This window comes from Leptosomus discolor, chromosome 8 (assembly GCF_034619465.1).
Source record: "Leptosomus discolor isolate bLepDis1 chromosome 8, bLepDis1.hap2, whole genome shotgun sequence".
In the NCBI taxonomy this organism is placed as follows: Eukaryota; Metazoa; Chordata; class Aves; order Leptosomiformes; family Leptosomidae; genus Leptosomus; species Leptosomus discolor.
This window is the reverse complement of record NC_141398.1, coordinates 36,728,882-36,753,250: the sequence shown is the minus strand read 5'-3', so window position 1 is coordinate 36,753,250 and position 24,369 is coordinate 36,728,882. Positions and strand designations below refer to the sequence as shown.

Here is a 24,369-nt window from a genome sequence, read left to right as displayed (position 1 = left end):
CACCACACATGGAAATTTTGCCCAAATATTGTGCAATTTCTAACAAGGAGTGAACAGCATGAGCTTTGAAAGAAAATCTAGTATTTTCCTACATAATTAGTGCCACAGAAGATACTATCACAACCTCCTTAATATTTCTTTTAAAATACATGTTCCATAGCTGCTTTTTACAAAAAATAACTTGGCGTCAGTACAGCATGTTGCAGAGACCTGACATTCCCCACAGAAATCTGCTTCTTGCAATCACCTGACATCTATCACCTTGGCACAAGCTAAACATCGATAAACCAGGGTGCTTGCTGCATCTTCCACAAACCAGAAATAATTTCTGCTTTTAATCTGACAAGACAGTTTAAGACTAGTTTTGCGAGTGTTTCTGAATTAACAGCCATGGGAAATTAAGAGCTAAGGAGCAGACAGTTTAAGTTTGCACCTTTTGAGGAAATTTTACCTTGAGATCAGAGTTAAGTTCCCAGCTCTGGAAACAAAGCTGTTAAATACATTTGCGATTTACACCCTGAGATCACTTTACTTCAGGAAGCAAGCTTACATCAAACTGAGAAACCCTCTAGAAATTACTGCATGGGGATTTTTCAATGTCTTTCTTCCAGCCTTTACCATGACACATCTGCAAGCTATCTGGGATTCTTTTTTATACGTGAGCAAACAGGATGGAGGCAGCTCAATGCCAAGAAGTTTCATTAATGGTTTTCAAAAATTAATAATACCAAAGATTAGATCAACACAGAGTAACAATTTAAATTCAGCATTAGGGCATGGCCGTCGTAGTTTCCAGTGGATTTTGTATACACCTTAACGGTACTCCCTCCCCTCCATATTTTGAATATATTTTCAATTGAGAGTTAAGTATAGATGCAAATTTTATATTGCCTCCCAACACAGTAAACCTTAAAGGCAGAAATCGTGCAGATGTTTACAGAAAAATATTTTGAGTACTAAACTTACCTGTAATTTATGACTCATGCATGACTTCCTCTGGAAATTGCCATAACAAGTGATCATCGTAATCACTGACAAAGCTCCCCATGTTTCCTACTGCTGTGGCTCCTATCACCCCAATACCTCTGCTTCCAGGTAACATTGGAAGGCACAGTGGGAAGTTACTTTAATTATCTCTTCACTAGTGTCTCACTACAGTAGGGGAAGACCACGTTCAAGATAATATATTATGTTTCATACCAGCTACAGAGTTACAATTGTGTAACTCCCCCAGAATCAAGCTCCCTCAGATCCATAAGGAAGCAGGAGCAGGGGACAGACACGACCACTCTTCTTAAGAATTTAATTCCTTAATCCTTCCCAATGATACTGGAATTGCTAGAGTGAGTTCAGAGAAGGGCAAGGAAGCTGGTGAAGGGTCTGGAGAACAGGTCTTACGAGGAGTGGCTGAGGGAACCGGGGTTGTTCAGCCTGGAGAAGAGGAGGCTGAGGGGGAGACCTTATTGTTCTCTACAACTTCCTGAGAGGAGGATGCAGTGAGGTGGGGGTCGGTCTCTCCTCCCAAGTAACAAGCAATAGGACAAGAGGAAATGGCCTCAAGTTCAGCCAGGGAAGGTTTAGATTGGATATTAGAAAAAACTTCTTTACTGAAAGAGTGGTCAAACATTGGAACAGGCTGCCCAGGGAAGTGGTGGAGTCACCATCCCTGGAGGTGTTCAAAAAATGTGTAGATGTGGCACTTTGTGACACGGTTTAGTGGGGATGGTGGTGTTGGGTTGACGGTGGGACTTGATGATCTTAGAGGTCTCTTCCAACCTAATGATTCTATACCACTTTTTATAAAAGGAAAATTTTGCTCTCAAAGAGACATCTAACAACATCCTCAGGTGGTATAAAGCCAGCACATAATCAGGAACCTTGAGATATATATATACACACACACACGCACGTGCATATATATTTAATATATTATATATTTTAAAACCATTTTTTAAGTAATATACAAAGCTCCAGCACTTGATGTAGCAGTATTTATTTTGATTGCCATTATTACCGGTTCAGAGGAAGGGGTGTTGGTTTGTTGTCTGGTATTTTTGTTTGGGTTTTGCAGGGGCGGTTTTTTCTTTTTTCCAACTGTGAAGTGCTGTATGTCTCAGCAGACAACTATGGACATTACAAATGCACAGATCATCACAACTAACACGTGCTTATGTGAAGAGTAAAGCAATGAATAAATGAGGCTACTTAAACTACATGAAGAACTATCATTTTCTGCACGTGCAATAGCAGCAAGGAATTTGGATAACCCTCAAAGATGAAGAGGGACTATTTGTGTTAGTCATCACCTGGCTATGGGGGACTGCCCAGAACATAAATAACTCAGACAAGGAAAACAGCCAAGAGACCTTAGGAACAACTGATAAAGATCCCCACTTGTACAATCCAGTTGTACTTATCTAACTTCTCAACCTGCATGGATGCTAATATCTAGAAACAGAATAATTTAACATAATTGTATCAACTATCAAAAACTATAAACAAACGTGTTTGTTTTAAGTTAAAGAAACATTTAAACAGTTTCATGAATTTAATTAATGCACTTTGTTTAAACACAGTAGAGAAAGCAATGGTCCTATGCTATTTTGAGTGTTCTCTTGTTTTCCATCTACAATACAAATTCCCTACAATCCAGATCTAACCTAAGTCTTTCTGATACCCAGGTATTCATCTTGTAAAGCCTTGGGATTCCTAGGAAACAAAGTATTAGAAGTTATATTAGGGTATTTAATAATGTATGTCATTTAAGTGTGGTTGGTTTTGAACTTCAGACATTCTCAGCTCTCCTTTCAATCCTCAGGACAGGTTATACAGGTGACAGAGAGCGTGGCCTTGTAAAACAGCTCAGTAAGAGGTCCAGAAGCAGAGGTGAAGCTGCTCATCTGCAGGCACGGAGAGCTGTTTCAACTGAAGATAGCTGCTTTATTTCAAAAGCTGTCTCAGAGTTCCCAAACAGTTACTGTGATGTACAAACACAAGCACATTCACCTTCACTGCTGCTGTAACTCTAGTCTGGCAACCTGTTAATAATACTTTTTCTTTTTCCCCCACCTGCAGGGACATCAGCCGTGCTGATATTGATTTGAAACAGAGCTTAGAAAAATAGGATAGATGCTTAAAACCATGCCTAGGCAGGAGAGGACACACAACCTAGTGACCCCAGGTCAGCATGGGACCTCACAGGAGTCCTAGAGGTGCTTTTAATGTTGGCGCCGTGACAGCTTTCAGTAGACACAATATTTCAACTAGAAATAGGCAACTAAACTTCATAATTCCAACAAAAATAAAACTAAAATTTGCTTCTTTTCCTTGTTTCTAAGTGTTACATGGAGAAGATGGAAAATTAAGTTTAACACCACATGCCTCAGAGGCAAACCCAACAGGATTTGATTGAAGGCATTACTCATTACTCCCAAACAAAAATAACAAGTTTTGCTTGTTGACATTTTTGAAAAGCATGAAAAAGTACCAGATTGTTATTCTGAAATTCTTCTCATGGCAGCAGCAGTAGCCTGTCATTAAAGGTAAGCAGGATGATGGGGAAGACAGAACATAACCTTCCACTGACTCCAAAAAGTTACAAGTGATGCACAGAGCCCTGAGCTGAGCAGTGTGATTTGCAAGAGACATCCCTTCAGTCAGTACCAACTCAGCTGAAAGAAAACTCTCTTATCTCACCTCAGTTCCAGGAACTTGGTGCATCAGTCACAGCAGATTTCAAAAACTGAACAACAACAAGGGTCCTGACTAGGTAACTGCAGTGAATTAATTGATTTCTATTTGTGATTTTTTGCTGACTCAGCAGCAGCCTATGTTATACAAAATGTCTATTTAATTCACAAAATACCTCTTGAAAAGAATTAAACATGCAACTTTCAGATGTGATAATGGAAAACTCAATAAAATAATATTAAAACACGCCCACTCTTAGTCAAGTATCTTTTTACCACAGTCTGTTGTTGAGATCTGCAGTAAGAATGTTAGGACTGGTATGACTATTGAATGAACGGCGCTGCACAGGCATGAAAGTGTCAGAAGGGACAGCAGAAGGAGGGATGTAAAAAGACATGTGTTGACAACACATGAATTCACAGGTGACCCAGATCAACAGCACCTCTGTACACATCTTCTCAGGACACCATGGTAGGAAAACAAGTGGTAGCCTAGAATAAGGTACAGTCCATGCCCACACTAAAATAAACACTCAAGCCACTAACAGATGATGGTAGGAAGATGAAGAGAATCGCTGAAGCTTCAAGATACCCCAGAAAAGGACAGAAGTAGACTAAGCAAACCCTAACACTTGCAGGCATGGCACAGGAGAGAAAAAAAATTGAAGACCCTAACCTGATAGGTACTCTACAGAATACAAAAGGCACATCGAAAGCCAACCTAAGAACGAAGAACATGTTCCTCTTGTCATCCCATGAGTACTACCACTGAACACATGCATCATGGCACCTGACTGCTGGACACAACACATGGACATAGAATCACATAACAGTCTGGGTTGGAAGGGACCTTAAAGATCACCTAGTTCCAAACCCCCTGCCATGGGCAGGGACACCTTCCACTAGACCAGGTTGCTCCAAGCCCCATCCAGCCTGGCCTTGAACACTGCCAGGGAGGGGGCAGCGACAGCTTCTCTGGGCAACCTGTGCCAGTGCCTCACCACCCTCACAGTGAAGAATTTCTTCCCAATATCTAACCTAAAACTCCACTCTTTCCATTTGAAACCATTACCCCTTGTCCTGTCACTACAGGCCCTGATCAAGAGTCCCTCCCCACCTTTCCTGTAGCCCTCTTTAAGTACTGGAAGGCTGCTATAAGGTCTCCCTGGAGCCTTCTCTTCTCCAGGCTGAACAACCCCAGCTCTCTCAGCTTGTCCTCACAGGGGAGCTGCTCCAGCCCCCTGAGCATCTTTGTGGCCTCCTCTGGACCCACTCGAGCAGGTCCAGGTCTTTCTTGTGTGTGTGTTGGGGGCCCCAGAGCTGGATGCAGCACTGCAGGTGGGGTCTCACCAGAGCAGAGCAGAGGGGCAGAATCCCCTCCCTCAACCTGCTGGCCACACTGCTCATGATGCAGCCCAGGATGAAGTTGGCTTTCTGGGCTGCAAGCGCACATTGCTGGCTCATGTTCAGTTTTTCACCCACCAGCACCCCAAGTCCCTCTCCGCAGGGCTGCTCACAATCCACTCATCACCCAGCTTGCATCTGTGCTTGAGATTGCCCTGACCCAGGTGCAGCACCTTGTACTTGGCTTTGCTGAATTTCATGAGGTTCACACCTCTCCAACCTGTCCAGATCTCCCTGGATGGCTTGATGACATGTCTCATTGCTTCTGAGTAAGCAGCCATGAAACTGTGTGAGTTTTTTCAAAATATAACCACTTTCCCCATAAGGCATTAGGTTCTGCTGCACTATTACCACAATACTGTACCATTAATTCCTGCAGAGGGTCCAGATATTAAGTCAAAGATAAAGTGGAATTACTCATCTAATGAGAGGTTCTGCAAAAATCCTCAATTTGGATTTCAGGTTCCAATTCAGAAGCAATCTCTCCCATCTCTTAAAAGCAAACACCAAGTGAAACATGCTACAACTCCAACAGATCAGCTTGTAAAATTGACTAGCCATGCCCCTCTTCCTTCTGCATTCACATATCAATGTTTTTCCTTCTATAAGCATAAGTCTACAATTCTTACACACACAGGCTCCAGTCCATAGATAAGTGGAGTGTTTTAACATCTAAAGGCAGCATGCATATTCCTACAGTGCAAAGTGAATGAGCAATTTTTAAAAGTAAAACCAAACAAGCACTGCCTGTTCTTGCAGAGAAATGGAAACTGAATCCCTGTGCAGTTGATGGTTGCAGAAGCACGGCTGGGTCAATGGCTCAGCATGTCCCCATCACTGCAATAGATAAGCTTCCTTATTAAAAAAAAGCCAGTCAAAGAAAAAAAAAAAAATCCAAATTTACTGAGTCAGTAACAAAGATCCTATTATGCAACTTCAGATCTCAAGGCTGAGAAAAAAATAACCTCATTAAAACATACTAGAAGCTTCTCATTATCATTCAAGCAGGAAAAAAAACCTGTCATATTGAAAAGGTTTGTCTCTCCCTGTTGTAAACATATTAAAATTAGAAATCAAGCAAAAATACAGAGAAATGCATTACAAATTAGCACTGAAGAAGCAAACAAAACCCTCACACATCGCTGTAATGATTTCCTAATTTTATTTCAAACATCTGGATACCCCAAATCCTCAGGACAGTTGGTAAAAGTTAACAGAAGAGCACCAAAGCAGTGTTATTTTAACAGCTTGTCCTGATCAGGGAAGATAAAGGCGGGAAAGGAACACGTAGCATCAGCCACAACTTGAAGCACATTTTGAAAGAACAAAATAAGGCTGCGCCCTCTATCCTGCCACCTGCCATTTGCTCCTGAAGCCGTAAAGCAACACCACATCTTCGGCAGGGGGTGAAGCTGGTAGCAGCTGTGCCATCAGGACATTTCCAGCAGGGAGCAGGGGAAAGAGAAGAGAAATAGGGCAACTCAAGATGTTTTCCTGTCTTCACATGGAAATACTGCACCAGGCAATGGACTCCAGCTGGAAACCTCATTATGTAAGTAACATCTGAGGATGTTGGAGGAAGGCAGTTACAGCCCATCTCCTCAATAAAAACATACTCCCTGACAATTTTCTTAGAATATGACAATGTCATCTTAGCATGTGGTTTCTGAGCAATAGTCACAAGAAATTCAAGCAAGGCACACTGCATGTCAGCCACAGTCTCAGTAAAGAATGACAACAGAGTCATCTATTCTAATTAAATGTGCTTCCTCTAATAATCATAAAATGTAGAGTAGCATTTCACAACAGCCGAACTTAAAAATTTTGTAACAAACATGCTTAACCGGTATCTTTTGTGAAACAGAAATGGAAACCACAAACTGAAGAGCATGCACTGCTTGCTGTAAAAGAATATGAACTGTTGACTTAAAAACATGTTGCTCAAGAGATATTTTAACACTGTATTTAATTCATATTATGCCATTAACACTGAAAACCAATGTATTTCAAATATGAAGCAAATAATCCCCTTCCTCTGAGCACATTGGTTAGTGGAACAAAGAAATAAAGCCAGTAAGAACTGAGCTGCCATTTGGATTTCTGTATTATAATAAAAATAATAATAATAATAAAAAAAAAAGACATGTTAACACCATCAAAGAAAAGACTGACAAATTTGGAGGTTTCTTCCTTAATGCCTACAACAGGCCAGGACCACTAGCAATGTCACCTTCTAGCCCTCTGGATTCTTAGAGATCTGTACCTAAACTATGTTGGTGAGCTGCTATCTTCATGCCCACACAGTATTTCCACAGTAAATACTAGAAATTCTTTTCCTATTGCAAAGCGGCTTAGAAATTATGTTGATTTTTCCCTTCAGCCCCTCATCCAAGCTCCACTTCAAGGGATGTTCATAAATTACTAAACACAATAACAAAAGCAAGTGTTCCACCCCACCTCCTGCAAGGTGAATTGGGCTCATCTTGATCGTCTGCCTGTATTTGTGCACTAGCAACGAGCACCTCGGCTCACATCAGTTTATACTGTCCAGACTGAGACTGCATTTATCTGTGTTTCAAAAGATAAATTTCAGCATCTCAACACACAGTGAATCCTACAAAGTTATCACATTCTGAAGCCCAAATTTCCAGACATTGGATTAGTTCAGGACTAAATCAGAAGCAACTCTGCTGAACCACAGAGGGAAGGTCAAAACAAAGCCTGTGCAGAAACACATATTTAATCTGTTTTTTAGAATGTTTGAGTACAGGTATGTTACATGCATGCATACACAGAAAATCCACAGGGCACAAATGCAATTACATGCAATGGGACCAAAAGAGGCCACATAACTTTCATATGTACAGAAGCAATACAGAAACTAAAAGACATAGCTTCCACTTCTCATGTAAAAATTCAGCAATTTCAATTTGCATTTCACAAATCTTTAGATTTTATGGTCTTTATCTTGAAAAGAGCTTCCTGTACCAGATGTCTTTGCTGGTGCAGTCCAACACAGTTCATGTAACAAATGTGTCCAATACCAGCTAAACAAGAGACCTGCTACTAGTAGCAAGATATAAAATATAAAAACATGAAATCTCTGAAAGATTAATTTCAGGTTCAGAAATTACACCTCAAAGTGGCAGCATCTGAAGCTAAGGACAATCTGAAATAAAAAATCCATTTTCTGCAGATTTCCTTGTATAACAAGTTACATAACCTGGATTCAGGATTCGAGATGGTATTTATTTTCTGAAACGACTGCAGAATCACAGAATAGTGTGTACTGGAAGGGACCTTAAAGCTCATCTAGTTCCACCCACTCACACACCATGGGCAGGGACACCTCCCACTAGACCAGGTTGCTCCAAGCCCCATCCAGCCTGGCCTTGAACACTGCTAGGGAGGGGGCAGCCACAGCTGCTCTGGGCAACCTGTGCCAGTGCCTCACCGCCCCCACAATGAACAGCTTCTTCCTGATATCTACTCTAAATCTGCCCTCTTTCAGTTTGAAACCATTACCCCTTGTCCTGTCACTACAGGCCCTGATCAAGAGTCCCTCCCCACCTTTCCTGTGGGCCCGCTTTGTGAAAGAGAAGTTTTCATTGTACTTTGAATACATCCATGGTTGCATCTTTCTAAATAACATTTCTGACTCTCCTTCATTTTTTGGAGTAACAGGTATCACTCAATAGCTCCACAGAGAAAAAATTCTTATTTGACAACTGGTAAAAGGTAAATGCATTCAAACAGAAACGGGCTACTTTAACAGTATTGTTTTCATTAAAAAAATCACAGGGAAGGACAAAATAAAAACTGGAAACATTAAATTTTTGTGAGAAAAATACATGCTATCCACTATGATAAAAGCTATTCACAAATTACTTCTACAATGACTTCTGCTGTATTTTAGACAACTTTTTTTTAACATTGTCCTTTTGTAAAAAATGAGCCTCTACATCTTCACCACTAATTTCCCTTGAGATGATGCTAATAAATTACAATACACCCAAGAAAAACAATAGGCTTTTCCCTATTTGGAGCAAATGTGTATACACTTTGTTGGTTGGTATTTGTGTTATGTTGGTAGCTGGAGGCACCACTGGGGGTCAGTTTCCATTGTGCTGTGAGCTGTAAAACCAACATTAAAAAAATGGTTGATTATTTATCCTCTTAAAAGCAGTTATCAGGCATTATCTCTTAGAAAAGTTTCAAATTCAAACACATAATTGGAGTGAAACAATTCTGTGGTCAACTGTTTCTTGCTGTTGGCCTGTGCTTCTGTTGTTTCTTCATGGAAGATAAAAAGAAGCTTACAAGTAAGAGGAAATGTTGGCTAAAAAGTCAAATTCAAAAGAACCAGTTATCCCTGTTCATGTCCCTCACAAGAGCGGTGCACTGAGGGTCAAGATAGCAGCTGATAACGTGAACTGCTGTATCACATTGGCAATATCCCAACTTCCCTTGACTAAACACACCAAAATAAAACCTCACTATACCAGCTAAGGCTTTACAGCCATGCATTAGACAAAGAGACACAAATCACAACAAAACTCATTGTAAAAAGCAAGAGCTTGGCCAAATACAGACAAACCAGAAAAATCCCCAACATTATTTTTGCCCTTCCTGAGCTAGCGTTTAACATAGTCCATAACATGACTTCCCGCTTCCAGAAGCATGCAAGAGGATGCTTTTTCCATTCCAGCTCACCCAGACAGCCAAGCACTCTCTGTTTTAGGACAAACACACAGTAAGTATTAGTAGATAGTCTTTCGAATCAAAAACAAATAAAACCCACACTTGTCAGTAAGGGCAAGTTTAGATCGTGTTGACTTCTGCATCAATCCTGCTACAGCAAGTTTCTGTGTGCTTGCCTATGCTCCCTCCCCAGGAAAAGTCAGGCCTGCTAGACAACAGCCAACATGCTGTTAATGAGATAAACATGCAAAGCTATCAACCACCTGCTTCCAGCACCCAAGGCATTCACCTTTTCTGCTCAATTCATCTGCCCCAAAGTGGTACAACACCTGTTAACACAGGCAGTCATACAATATGCAAAACACTGATTCTGTGAATCTCATATAACCCATCTTAAAACCAGCTAACAAGAGCACCTCTTTCTATTACTGACCCATACCCTTTTGTCACTCTAATATGCACCATATACCTTTTCTATACATACATGTGAGCAAAATATCTGGTTTTCCCCCATTTTAAAAAGAGCTCTCAATCTCCACTTCTTACTAGGACTTTCATAATGAAACTTTTAAAACAGCAGGTGATCACTTACTGTGGAAAGTTTTATTTCCAACTTAGCCCAACACCTGTCCCATTGAAAAAGTCAAAAAGTTAGCCTTGCTGGAACCAAAAACCCTTTGTAAACGGGAAGCAGAATCAATTTCCTGTTCTCTTCTTCAGGAGCTTGTTGAAAACATTCTGATCCACTAGATACATGCTCAGAAAAGCAAGAAAAAAATCCCCCAAAACATGCCAAGGCCTTTTTCACCTCTTCTGTATTCAGGCCAAGCAAACCAAACCAGAAATCTGTCCTGATCCTGTCCCACCTTGTTGCCATGGACCTCAATTAATATTACGTCCTCTCTCAGTAATCCTATTACATATTTGAGCCAAATCTAAAATGTCTTGGTCTCTCGCACACCATTTAGTGCTTAAGCAATTAATTCTCTTACCTCCAATGAGAAAGAAATACCAGAAATCCCTGAACAGAAGAGTGATGAATATCAGGTGGCAGAGGCAGCAAGAACCCCAACCGCACACCCCCAAATTAAATGCAATCCAGAAAGTGCAGCTAAAGTAGTCCACTCCTGGTCACAGTCTGCTTGGAGAAGTCACAGACATTTTTCCAAGGAAAGGAAATTACACCTAGCTTACTGTTTGAAGTCATAAAAAAGCACACTGTAATGTCTCCAGCTGCTTCCAGTTCCAGCAGTCGTTCGCCATCTCACCACCGTGTGAACCACAAGCTCTTAATGAATCATCACCAGCTTTTTGCTTCAGCAAATTCAGCAGGAGACTTTTCCACCTGCAGCCATGCTGAACTGCAAACTGTTACTATTCTAATTCCACTCCACCATTCACATTCCTTAAATTCCTATACGCAGAGGTGGATTTTATTCCTTTTCCACATCATAACCCAAACTAGATTTTTAAAATCTTTATTCAGTAGCCTATTTTTTGAACTGCAGATAAACAGAAAATACTCTGACTAGTGAGGACAAACTAGAGGTTAATCTGCTAATCTGAAGAGTGAGTTTAATCAAGCAAGGAGCTTTAACCCATGTGTTAGAAATTTAGCACTAGTGTATTCAGAATGAGGCCTCCTTTGGTGAAATCATTGTCCTCATCCTGCTAAAACCAGCAAGACATTTTCAAACAGGTTTTAGGATGCTTTTCATGGAAATGCCCATAATGTGAGACCAAGCTTAGTTTTGTCCAAATTTCTCCATCCCTCAAAAAGCCTTCTATCCCAAAACTGTGCCTCTATCTTCCCGACCATTTCTCTTGTATGTGACCCTGGGCTGGGCAAAGAGGGGGCAGCCAGCGCTGAGAGCCCAGCAGGAACATCACATCCCCAAAACAAGCACATGGCAGAACAGCACAAGAAACATTGAGAAATCCTAATACTTGCTTTTGCTAATTGTACTAAATCTGTTTGGTTTAAACCGTTTCCTAAAATTACGCAATTTGACCAAGTCTGAGAGGAGGGGGAAGAAGAACTCTTTTGTCTTTCAACTACAGATAACATCAGCAACACAGTCTAAAGAGAATCAGATCCCCTTTTTAGTGTTGCTCATTTTCTCAAAACAGGTTTCAGATGGTTCTACATGCATGCAAGTTCTTGTTCTAAAATGCTGAAAAAAGGCTGAATCAGCTGTGTCCCCACTTCGGTTGATGACCAGAAAGGTGGAGGTGTTACTCCATAAACTACCAGGGGAGCTGTCCTTCCAAATCAGAAAACTTCCTTGTTTACCCCTGTCACTGAAGTGTAATAGATTTGCATTTGTTCACAAAGAAAAGTGTATCTTGTATGTTTAGCAACAAACTTAACTGATTTTCAACATTGTAAACACTGCTTGTAATGTACCAATGCTCAGGAGCACACGTAGCTGGGGACCTGTAACTACAGCGCAATTAAGAAGTTCAAGTGTAGATATATGAAGTCACAAAACTGAGTTGGCCTCTCACGCCCCGGCAATATTTTCTTCTTTAGAATGGCAAACATACATATATCAGTTCCTAATGATCTCGCTCAAGGCTTAAAGAGTATCTAAAACCTAATTAACCCCTTAAAGCATCAGAGGCTTAATAAGCAGTGTAGAACAAAAGCCACTGCACTATCTACACTCTCAAAGCATCACTATCACGGAGCACTTAAAACAGTCCCAAATGTGTTCCTATTAAAGTCAAAAAGATTTCCAGAATAGTGTTTAGCAGTGGATTTTAAGAAGGCCTGTTCTTGCATTATTGTTTTTACCTTGTTGAGTATTAAACTCAAGTGCTCACAAGTTTACAACCCAGGCTTTCTCAAATCTCTGCAAAATGCAGCCATGTAACACACGTAATCACAAGCAGTCCATAATCCTCTTATCTTCTGAACACTATACTACGGAAAACACTCAGTTCTATATGGTCTGCTTTTTCTCTGCATTTTATAACATTGTGTCAAGCAGCTTTTAACCTTCTCTTCTACAGCAGAGATAGGTGCAAGAAAAGGAATGCACTCAAATGCAGCCAGAAACCTTCCACTAACAAAGATCATTTAAATTACAGAATCCTTCACCAATAACTATGTCTTCCATCAACCTACGACACTAAAAGCATGGCTGACAACATTTAGTAAGTTTAAAAAGAAGAAAAAAAACCTGACCAGATTGGTAAGTTTTTAAATGAAGACTTCCAGTTGAATAAATTTTTTGTTCTAAGCATATAGAACCCTTCTGAGGCACTTGGAAGCCAGAGAGCACACTGCTATGCTCCATGGTAAAGCTTAACTAACTACGTAACAGTGAAACTGGTATTGCTCAAGCTGAGAAACACTAACTAGTAAAATGAACATAAAAATAAAATTCATTGAAGTGTTTTATAATATGGATGAGCATAGCTATATAAAAACCGAAAATCTCAAACGCTGAAATAGAAAACCCTTCTAGAAAGTTTTGCCAGAAAAATGCTGAACCTTATAAAAAAAAAAAGTTAAAAAAAATTCCATCGAGCACAAGAGATGTATTCAGTGTTTTCAACTAGTTAGTTCGTATACTATATATCAATTATTTGAGTACTTTCTAATAAAATTTATTTATTTATTTGCTAAACACAATGAGCCATGTTACACCACAAAACTAATTTTAAAATTAATTTTTGTTAATGGTGCATGATTGCCGAGATCTTTACAGATCTCCCATGACTGCAAAAATGTAAGCATTGTGTGTAAATCTACCCTGACCCAGGCTTTCATGAAGCCAGAGTGTGGCAGCCACATAAGCTTCTCTGGTTGTTCTTAGAAAAGAACCGTGATTTAAAATTCCAGTTAATAGATTTATAGCCTCCATTCAAAACTAAGAAACTCCTGTTATCTGGGGAAGATGTTTCCCTTGCACAGCAAATAAAGCATATCTTGAATACAAGCATCTCCTCAATCTGTGAGCATGTGAGCCTTTCATCATGGCAAAATAAGAAGATTTTCATCAATGTTATCTGGACTAGTTTAGAGGGTCTGAGCCACAAGGAATATTATTGGCAACTTCTCTTAAAAAACCCAAGTGCCAAGTTTCCTCTCACCCAATGAAGCTTGTTCCACAGGCGTTTTTACTTCAGAGAATCCAGCTCTTCCCCAGATTTCTTCAATACCAGGCGAGTGGAAAATAGACGAACTCCTACGTACAGTTCTCAGTGCTGTCCTGTTACCTGAAGTACTCCAACATGACCACGCAAAGCCATGGAACTTACTCTTTCTGTGAAATGCAATAAACAGCAAGGCTATGACACTCACCTCAGAAAGACACTGGAAGTGATCTTAAGCTAACAGGATCTATAAAATAAAGAGCTTTGAAATACTTATGTTTCCTCTCCCAGAGATACTTCAGAGCTCAAACTTTGCTATATGAACAGCACAAACAAGCGTAAGTCACAGTCTACTTTTACACTGGAAAGGTTTTAGTAAAAGCAAAAGGCTTAATGCTGCTTTATAGAAAGCGGTAACACTGTTCTAATTCAGTGTGGAACTTTTGGTTTTGCTCAATTTGCAAAATGCATCATATAAGTTACAGTCACAAAAGTTAACAGAGAAACAAAAAACCTTCTTCCAGGGTTATTTTCACTTGCAAAGATGACAAGCAGCAGAATGTTGTTCTTATCTCTGAAACAAGCTTTTGTGTTTCTTACAGAGCACTTAACATAATTGCATTCCGTGAACAGAAATTCTGTGGCATCTGAAGGCAGTCATGCCTTTTACTCTTCAACTTAGTCCACTTGGACCTGAGAGCCTTAAACAGTTTGGATGGTAAGATCAAAGTCCTGATAAACTACCATTTCTCTGCATTTTTTGATGCTCCTTCTAGCATAAAAGTGAGATCCCACACATAGTGTTTATTCATGAACTGGTGACAACTGAATCAAGAGCAGAACTGGAAGCCACAGAGCACTACTTCAGTGTAAAAAGCCCTCACATTTCTGTCTCAACTCATAGCTATCAGAAAGAAAAGGCTTGAATACACACTGGAGCACGCTGTAAAGTGCATGCAGCCAATATACGTAAGAGAATAGGTGTTAATGTTATGTATTAATTATATATAGTAACAAAGACGATTATAGTGGTCAAACTTATTCCATACCATGAGACAAGCGATAAACACCTCAACAGCATAACCACATCACACTTCCCAGATGACATCATTCCGGCTATTTCGGTAAGAGAGATTCCAGAATCCCATCCAGAATACTTGAAGCGGCAGGAGAACTCCTTAGGAAAAGCTGAAGGTCCTGAACACACGAGTAACTTACAACAGCACTCGGGAAAGGATCAAGGAAGGGGGAAGATGACTAGCTAGAAACACACAACAGTTGCTGAATTTTCAGAGGTCATCAGGAGAAGCGGGTTACGTATCTGAGATGTAACAGTCAAGAAAGATTACCAGAGAACACAGAAATCAATGAAGCACAAGGCCAAAGAGCAAAGTAATTTCCTTTTAAAGGAAGCGTGCTCCTCTAGAACACGCTCTTATGTTTAATTCTCTTCAAACAGCCTGAACAGATTCACTGCGGTTTACAGAAGTTAAGGTGAGCAACTTACCTATTGAATGCTTATTCTTGCTGCTGCTAACAGCTAAGTTTTAAGAAAGCTACTTTTGAATAAAATATATGATAGCAGAAAATGTTATCTGACAATCTTCTGCCACTGGAGGAAAAAAAAAAAGAATCCACACAACAGACTAACGAGAGACACTGAAATGAACCGCCACAGAACTACCCAATATCCCCAAAAATACATAAATACAGAGACAGCTTTCTGGAATGATAGTAATGATATTATACTTATTCTTAATTATTTATACTGTTTATAAAACACCTATATACATATATACATATCTCCTATAAGCTGCTCACACTGATAGATGATCGGGTCCAGAGCAAAGACACCATACTGAAACGTTACCAGCAAAACAAGGATGTGATTGACTTTCAAATACAGATTGTAGGCTACCTTTAAAAAAGTATTGTTTCAATCTAAATTCTAGGGCAAAATAAAGTCACCTTCACAAAATGTTATCATCAAATACTGAAGAAGTTTTTGAAGTCAATTTAACATCATTACGTACTATCCTATAGGCCTGCAAAACAGGGTAACATCTGAGCTCTGTCCATCTCAGGGACCAAGCCAGCTCCAGTCCCAGGACTGGGTGAGGAATTTTCCAGGCACAGCTGTCCTACAAGGACAAACTCCCTCAGTGAAGCATCCCAAGCACTTTGCTGCCTTGAGTGCAGGAATACAGTCTCCAAAGTCATCTTGCTATATCATATCTGACCAGTAACTGGAGAAAGAAAATACCTGCCATTATTCCATAAAATACCTTTAACTTCTGATTAACTGAGCTACAGGACAAACAAAAAAAGTCCAGCACTGACAGAAGCAGTTGTGGTAGCAGACAAAAAACACCTCCAGACAAGGTATAGGACCTTGGATCCAACCCACCTCAATGAACTTGATTCCACAAAACTGTACTTGAGGTACTATGTCATTACAGGCTTCAAAAACAACACAGCCAGTCTGTTCAATGTGACACCATGAACAATGTGTTTCCAGGGGCACTTTCTGTGTAAGTACTATATCAGAGATACTGATGGTTGTGGTTTAGGGTTTTCTGAACTGTAAATGAACATTCAAAAATCCTTCTGCTTAAATCAGTGTACACAGGCCAATTCAAAAGCACAAGATCAAGGACCAATAAACTAACACCCCATCTGGGATTGTAGCCATCCACAAATACTTAAGACTGTAGGAACAGGCCAGGGTAGAGAGGTATTTTCCGTGCATGCTTTCCCTGCCAAGGGAGCCCACCACTTTAGCAAGAGTTCAATAAATGCCACTAGGAAAAAAAAAAACAAAAAAAATATCAAAAACCCAAAACCAAACAAAAAACCTTATCAGAGGGATTCAACACTCCTGGATCTTTCAAAAAGCTGCTAATTCCCAGAAATGCCCAGCAACAACTTTACTAAAGCACAATAGGTATTATCATCCATCACCAGTCAAAATACAAACCCTTGACAGAACAAAAGCACTAATTTTTCTTTCAGAAGAGAAATTCATTGCAGGAATGTATTTCTAAAAGTCTACACAACTTACCCAAGAATAGTCACATCTTTATGACGACAAGTAGACCAGTCACAATAAACACTGAGTTAACTCAAATGAATTCTTTTCTTTATGGAGTTGAATTTAGTATCAATTTCAGTGAAAATGAGATTTTGTTAAAGTAATGTGCAAGCCTCATGAAGTTCAATATATGGATAGTGGAAAGTCCTGCCCCTGGGAAAGAATAGCCCCATGTACCAGGACAGGCTGAGGCTGACCAGCTGGAAAGCAGCTTGGCAGGAAAGGCCCTGGAGGTCCTGGTGGACACCAAGTTGACCATGAGCCAGCAATACGCCCTTGCAGCAGAGACCACGAACAACCTCCTGGGCTGCATTAGGCATTGCATCACCAGCAGATGAAGGCAGGTGATCCTTCCCCTCTGCTCACCCCTGGTGAGAGCCACATATGGTACACTGGGTCCAGTTCTGGGCTTGCCAGTACAGGTGAGACGCAGAAAAACCTGGAAGGGGTCCAGGGAAGGTCTGGAGCATTTGACATACAAGCAGAGGCTGAGAGAGCTGGGGCTGTTCAGCCTGGAGAAGAGAAGGGCCTGGGGAACCCCATCAATGTGTATAAACACCTGATGGGGAGGGGGATGACAGGGCCTGGCATTTCACAGTGGTGCCCAGTGACACGACAAAAGGTAAACAAACAGGTTGAATCAAAAGACATGAAGTTTAAAACCAAGACAACCTTTTTTTTTTTTTTTTTTTTTTACCATAAGGATGGTCAAATATTGGAACAGGTTGCAAAGAGCATTTGTCAAGTGTCTTGAAAATACTCAAAACCCGCCTGCACACAACCCTCATCCATCTGCTCTAGTGGTCCCTGTTGTGAGCAGAGTTGAACAAGACAATTTCCAGAGGTCCCCAACAACTTCAGCCGCTCTGTCATTCTGCATTCATACCATCTATACTACACTGTTACGCTGCAGGGACAGATAAAGTGACAAAAATCACTCACCTCTATGTACAGCATGTGATAAGTGATTGCTGACCATACATCCACACTAGCTACCGTTCCCCTGTCTCCCTCTTCCCCCCACACTCCATGCTCTTGCTTCCCCTTTCCAAGAAGCACACATTCCCATTTCACAGCAGCTGCAAATTGGAGCCATTTAAACAATGGACCATCTCCTGCTCCTCCTGTCCTAAGGTAGGATCCTGCCAAAACCAGCTACTAGCAAACCTTTAATTGAAAGTGTTTTCAGCCACGGGGCTACATGCATTTGTGAATTCTGGGAAGCTGGGGCTGGTGACAATGCGTACTCTATGATATTCAATGAAGTACTAAAACAGAAGAACAGAGTTACTGCGCCATAACTGAGCCCCCGTATATCAAATGGGGACTGTTTATCTGATGTTCTTTACCTCACTTCTTAATGTTAAGTTTCTTCCTTCTTTTTACTTGTTCAAGGGATTCTTTTTCTTTGCCTAGCTATTTGCTTTACACAGTCATCTTAGGCTTCAGAAACCTGCATGATGGAAGTTATCTGCTTTAGTTTATTCCCTACTTTTCCTCTAATTAACCTTCATTTTTTTGAAGGATACTAATTATTATTTTTTAAACTCCACCTACTTATTTATACTGGGAATTCTTTACTACTATTGCCTACCTCTGCCTTTAATCCTATTTTAGGATTAGCCAACTGCACAGGAAAAGCTCTCAATTCTCATCCATAAGCTAATGGTCTTTAAGCTAATCTTTGCCCTCTGTATCATCACCCCAGCTCAGCAGCTTTAACTTTATTGATACTGAAGAGCAGCAGACTACTTCTACAAGTTGTACAAAAAGGCACAGGGATTATACTGTCAGTTGGCTTGTATCAGCTATATACATATCTGTACATCCAACACAAAGATTCAGAGGAGCAGTTTTGTTTTGGTTTTGAAAGAAGATCAGATCAAATAAGGTTGAACCTACAGGACTTGTTGGGTTCTGACACATCCTTTGGCATGCGGTATTACTGAGGGATCAGCTTCTCAGCCAGCCATTCTTCAACTGCCAGCTTGAACACACTACTGCTGGTTTGAATCACTGCATTTTCAAGTCATATGCGCAGGGAAAGTTACATAGGAGAAACTGTTGCAGAGGGCAGAGAATAAACAAAACCAAAATACTACTTCTACATGACATTTGTATTGCTATGTAACACTTTCAGCCTGAATTTTTTTTATTTGAAAGAAGAATCTCACTGTGCTGAGTATTAATTTTTTCCACTCAAAGTATGTTTGCTTTGACAATCCACATACTAAACCGAGAAAAACAAAGATCTCCATAGCTACCAACAAGCTGTTACGATAGGTTATAAGGGCAGTTAGTTTTGTATCACCCAAACTCCATGCATTGGGTTTGTTGCTGTAAAAAATTAAAAGGTATTTGGGAGAAGTTGTGTTCTTTAGAGATAAAAGCTTTCCTCACTATCGTAAACCCCAAATACAGCAGCAGTTGCTCTTTTCCAAGATGGAAGATGTTTAACCTTTTGCTCCCACGTCCCATGAAAGAGCACCTATATATGTTTCTCTCCCCTACATTTAATGAACATTATAAAAAATGGTCAGAAACAACAACAAAAGTTGTCCTTCTCCATAACTAGGAACTGCCAGGATCTGCAAGTAGAGAACAAATAACATATGCTACAGAAAAGCAGTGACTCTCAGCAGAGAAGACATGGAGAACAACCAGAGTATCCATGTGTCAGAACAGAAAGAGTATAGGGAGAGGTAAGGAAAAAGAGGAGTAAACCCAGGCTACAAATAACGTGAAGCTCACTAATAGAGCGGCACAAAAACATGAAGTTCAAAGAAATATTTTTGGTTATTTGCTTTTAGTTAGACCCTCTTTCTTAACCAGCTCTATTCTGCTGGTTAAGGGACACACACCACACCACATCAATTCTGGCACAGGATTAGTAAAATGGAAAGATGTCCACAACTGAACTGGAAAAGATCTTGTCATTAGTTCTGTTGGCCAACACACACTAACTGGAAGTATTCTGGGAATAGCTTTTTTTTCTTCTGGCAGCAGTGAAAAAAAGCCAAGAAGCCATTCTCATCACCAAGTGCAACACCAGCAGTCAGGAGGTGAAGCCCTCTGAGGGACAGCGAAAGCTGCTGCTGTGCCAGCTACTGTGGGCAAACCGTTTTGGTCCCAGATTACAGCCCCAGGACACAGCTGTAACTCCAGCCATGCAAGGAGATAGTTTATATAAAGCTTCTTTCCTCTTTGCCTTCCTGAGCATGCCAACTGCTTACTAAGAACTACGGTTTTCTAACCAAAATGGATTTCAACAAACAGTCCATCCACAGTGCACCACACTAAACAAATGACTGCATAAACAGCCACGCTTGTTTACTAAGGGTAAAATCTACAAGGAACATACCACAATATTTATTTATACTGGGCAGTGACAGCTGTAAGTGCACAGGTTTTCCAGTTACTCTCATCACAGCTGTACTTCTGCAGAAGTCAGAGGCAGAAGTCTATCATGTCATGTTTTTCAACATCATCAAAATGTTACAGAAAAATACAACACATTCTTCACAAGACTTCTATTACAGGCTAATCAGTTCACCTTTTAAGAAAATGTATAGTGAAATAGTTAGTTTTAAGTATGTACCTGAGAAGCCCTTTAATTAGAAGAGCCTAATTATGTAAAAGTTAAGGAAAAAAGAAACAGCGTAATAACTCAAACTTTTGAAAAAACAAATATTCAACTCTTCAGAAGAATATTACAACACTGTCTTGAAAAAGTGATACAGAAGCCCCTATCTAAACAGGTCAGCAGTTCTCCTAAATACGTGTATTGACAATCACTTGCAAGTTATAGCTAATTAAAAAAAAATAAAATACATTGCACCTTACAAATACATTCTAGAGAATTCACCATTGCAACACTCAAACCCAGCACACTTCTTGCTCTAAAACACAATATTACTTCTAGATTAAAAATACAAAGCTTTTAAAATTAAAACATACAATATTCATTACAATTAAGTCTCTTTTCAGGCAAACAACTTACTTGATTGAGTTTCTGAAGTGGTCCTCAGCAGGATTTTTTACTGTACAACTATTCAGCAACCATAAATCTGCTTCAGCGGAGTTGTCTAGAAGACAGCAAGATACAACTTTGTGTTAAGAATTATCCAACCTGTCAACTCCTACTTTATATCACATAAAAAGACCAAATTCAGCCATTATCAATAAGTCAACTATTTGTAAAATGACTTTATAGTCAACATTTAAAACAATTACATTCTTGGAAGGGTTTTTTGTTCGTTGCTTGTTGTTTTGTGTTTTAGAAAAAAACAAAATAATAGCACACATGAGCATTTCCATAGTACTTTTTTTTTTTTTTTTTTTTTTTTTTTTTTTTTTGCGAGGGAAGAATGAACAGTTCTCATTTACCAGCCGAGACGCCACTAAGTTGCACATCATGGAAATCAAAGTGAAGAAAAATGGTTGTTACTCCCAAAAACGCATACTACCCAGAAAGATCTGGCCTACGCAAGGGCAAAAAGATTACCAAAATGCATAAAGGTACTTTTTAAAATTAATTAAGTGGCCAACAAAATCAGGTTTCACTAACAAAACAAAATCCCTGCTTCAGCTCTACTGTGAATTAGTACTACAAAAGAGACAAATCAGAATTTATAAAACATGCAACTAGAGAAAAGTCAATTTGGAAAGATGCATCCATGCTTCTATTTTAGATTACATCTTAGTTATGGTATAATTATAGTTCAGCAATTTTCAGAAAAAAAAATTCATGCAACGAGTATCTGCCTCCATTCAGATAAGCCTAAAATTTTCTTCAAGAATCCAACCTTTCTGTCTGTTGGTATCTAGATGCATTAACAGAACTGAATCACAGAATTATCTGCGGAAGCACACATATAAACTCTAATCCTGTAAAACATGTAAAACATATAGTACGGAATCATTAGCAGAGTTACTGTTCTTGTGAAGTTAAGAGTTTTGTTTCTTCTCCCCTCCCCCCCCCAAGAAAAGAGTAAGATAATCCATCTCAAATATTCAGGTGCTCTAGCATTATCAGAATAGCTTGTATCAGTTTGGATAAGAAAATCTGTGTCACTCTTGCTACTATTCAGAACATCCTGAGTACTGAAGTATTAACTGAGGTATCTTTAAACATAAGCCAATGAACAATGAATAGACCTAAAACATCACCTTTAGGACGCCTTATTTGAATTGACAGCCTGCTAAAGGAGAAGAAAGCTTGCAAAGATTTAAGCATGTTTACATATGTACTCATCATGAATGTATCTACATCGGCATACATATCCTTCTCCCCCATATACATACCTATGACTCTAAATGCTAAAAGTGGAAAAACTTTCCTTCTGTCTTGCTGTCATTTTCTTCAAAGAAATGATCTTTTACAATTAACTATCGATCATTTAACCTGGGAAGCAGGTAAAATAAAAACAACACATAAAATAGCAACTGAAGGACATACTTGTGTTAAATAAGAGAAAACGTTGAGAAGGTTTCTAATCTTTTGGGACAGAGATTACACCAGCAACTTGGATCAAACACTGGCCTCTTCTATGACAGCAAAAGGCTACAAAGGAGTCATCAAAAATAACATGCAGACCTTTAGCTATTTTAAACATGAAGTGAATGTACCAAGATCTGACCCTGTCTTGACAGGTTGGGAAAGAGGACCAAGTTCAATTTCAGTCTATACATAAGTCAAAATAAAAACGGAACAAGCCAAAGAATCTCTCCTCCAATACAGGCTACATGAAAACATTTTCTGACTAATGAACACAATATTACTGTTAGAAAATAATTATAAGTAAAAAAAATTGATTAGGAATGATGTACAGAAAAGCAAAAAACGGTACTGTTTCATAGTCAGAAGAAGGGTGAACACTTGGCCTAGTCACATTCATCAAATACGAAAACAAACATTTTTAAAACAGTTTTCCAATAACACTGCCAAAACTTTGTATTTTTTATTCTTTTCAGAAGCATAAAATGTTTATAAACTCAGACCCATGCTTCTGAGACACCCACCTAAGAATCGGGGGGGACGGGACTAAGCAACAAGGGCCAACGCTGTCAGTCAGGACAGGGGGCAGAGAAGCCATCTAACTTCAGCAGCAGTCATACATCACTGTAGAGCACAACAATTTTCAAGAAATGTCTTTATTCAGAGGAGAAATGCCTTAATGCAGAGAACCCCAACTCAGGGCTTGGTTTCAGTGTCCCCTTGTACCGTGGTCTCCACGCACGAAGGAAGAGATAGCCTCACTGTGGCAATACTTCCCTAAAGCTAAAATAAAACCCTTTTCCTCAAAACAGCATTGGAAGAACGAACACATTTAAGTTTAGAAAGACTAACCCAACAGGAATCATTTCATACAGCAATTTGGATTCCAGGCTATTAATATATTAACTCCCTGACTGGAAGTCTGACGGACGGCTGCAACATTTTACTCATAGAAAAAAAATCTCCCCAATCATTCAAACTCATTCCTGCACAGGTTTCACCCTCTGCACACAGAGGGTGCAGAATAAACGCTTCTACAGACTAGAATCTTCTGAGCAGTTTTGGCAAAAGAAGTCTCATTAATATATACATCTAAAAATCATTTAAGGAAAAGAGAAGTGTAGCAGAGGCTTGTACTCTCCTTATAGCAACAGTATTATTTTATCAAATTCAGTTTCATATATATATCATTATATCATACTCGATTTCTGTACTTTCTAATTTTTTTCTTATTAGCTCTCATTTTGTCTTACATTGGTATATTTACATACAAGTCTTGATTATGTATATATAAAAATATACACTCATTTATAAGTTATACATTTCTATTGATAAGAGTTCCTATGACAACTTTTCAAAATGATAGCTGATTTTCTTAACTCTTTACTTCACTGTTCATATGTAAAAGAATTCCTCACACTATGATTTACTGTATTTTCTCAAGCAAACTTCAGTTTCAAAAAAAAAAATAATTTGACCCACAGGGCATTTTTACATCAGGTTGCAGGAAAATACACACATTTACAACATGGTGGGGGCCACTTGTGAGTGGTCACATTCTGCTTTCAGAACTTTTGATGCACTCACACTACACTCAAAGCCCTAATGGACATGCTGAAACAAACACGGACCAAAACACCAGACTGGAGTTGTCATGTATAAACAAGATCTTGAGGCTTCATAATTACTAAATATTAAGCAACACCAGGAGTAAGGTTCTTTATTCGGGGCACAGGGATTGGAGGGACTAGGTATATGTATATATATCAAGATCATACATAGAGATAGCAAGATATACGTATATTAATCAGTGTTCTGACCTGAGTAGTTGCTAGTGTTCAGCGTGTACCCAAGCAAAGAGTACAACAGCGCTGACAAATAAA

The 24,369-nt window shown here is 39.5% G+C and overlaps 1 protein-coding gene across 1 annotated transcript in view; it reads right to left on the bottom strand.

Annotated features, from left to right (window-relative positions):
• Positions 1–24,369, bottom strand: part of CDKAL1 (CDKAL1 threonylcarbamoyladenosine tRNA methylthiotransferase) — a 416,090-nt gene that overhangs the window by 329,161 nt on the left and 62,560 nt on the right. Inside the window, exon 4 of the mRNA XM_086469156.1 lies at positions 20,990–21,074. Coding sequence (XP_086325282.1) covers positions 20,990–21,074 — 85 coding nt within the window. The remainder of the gene's footprint in view (positions 1–20,989; positions 21,075–24,369) is intronic.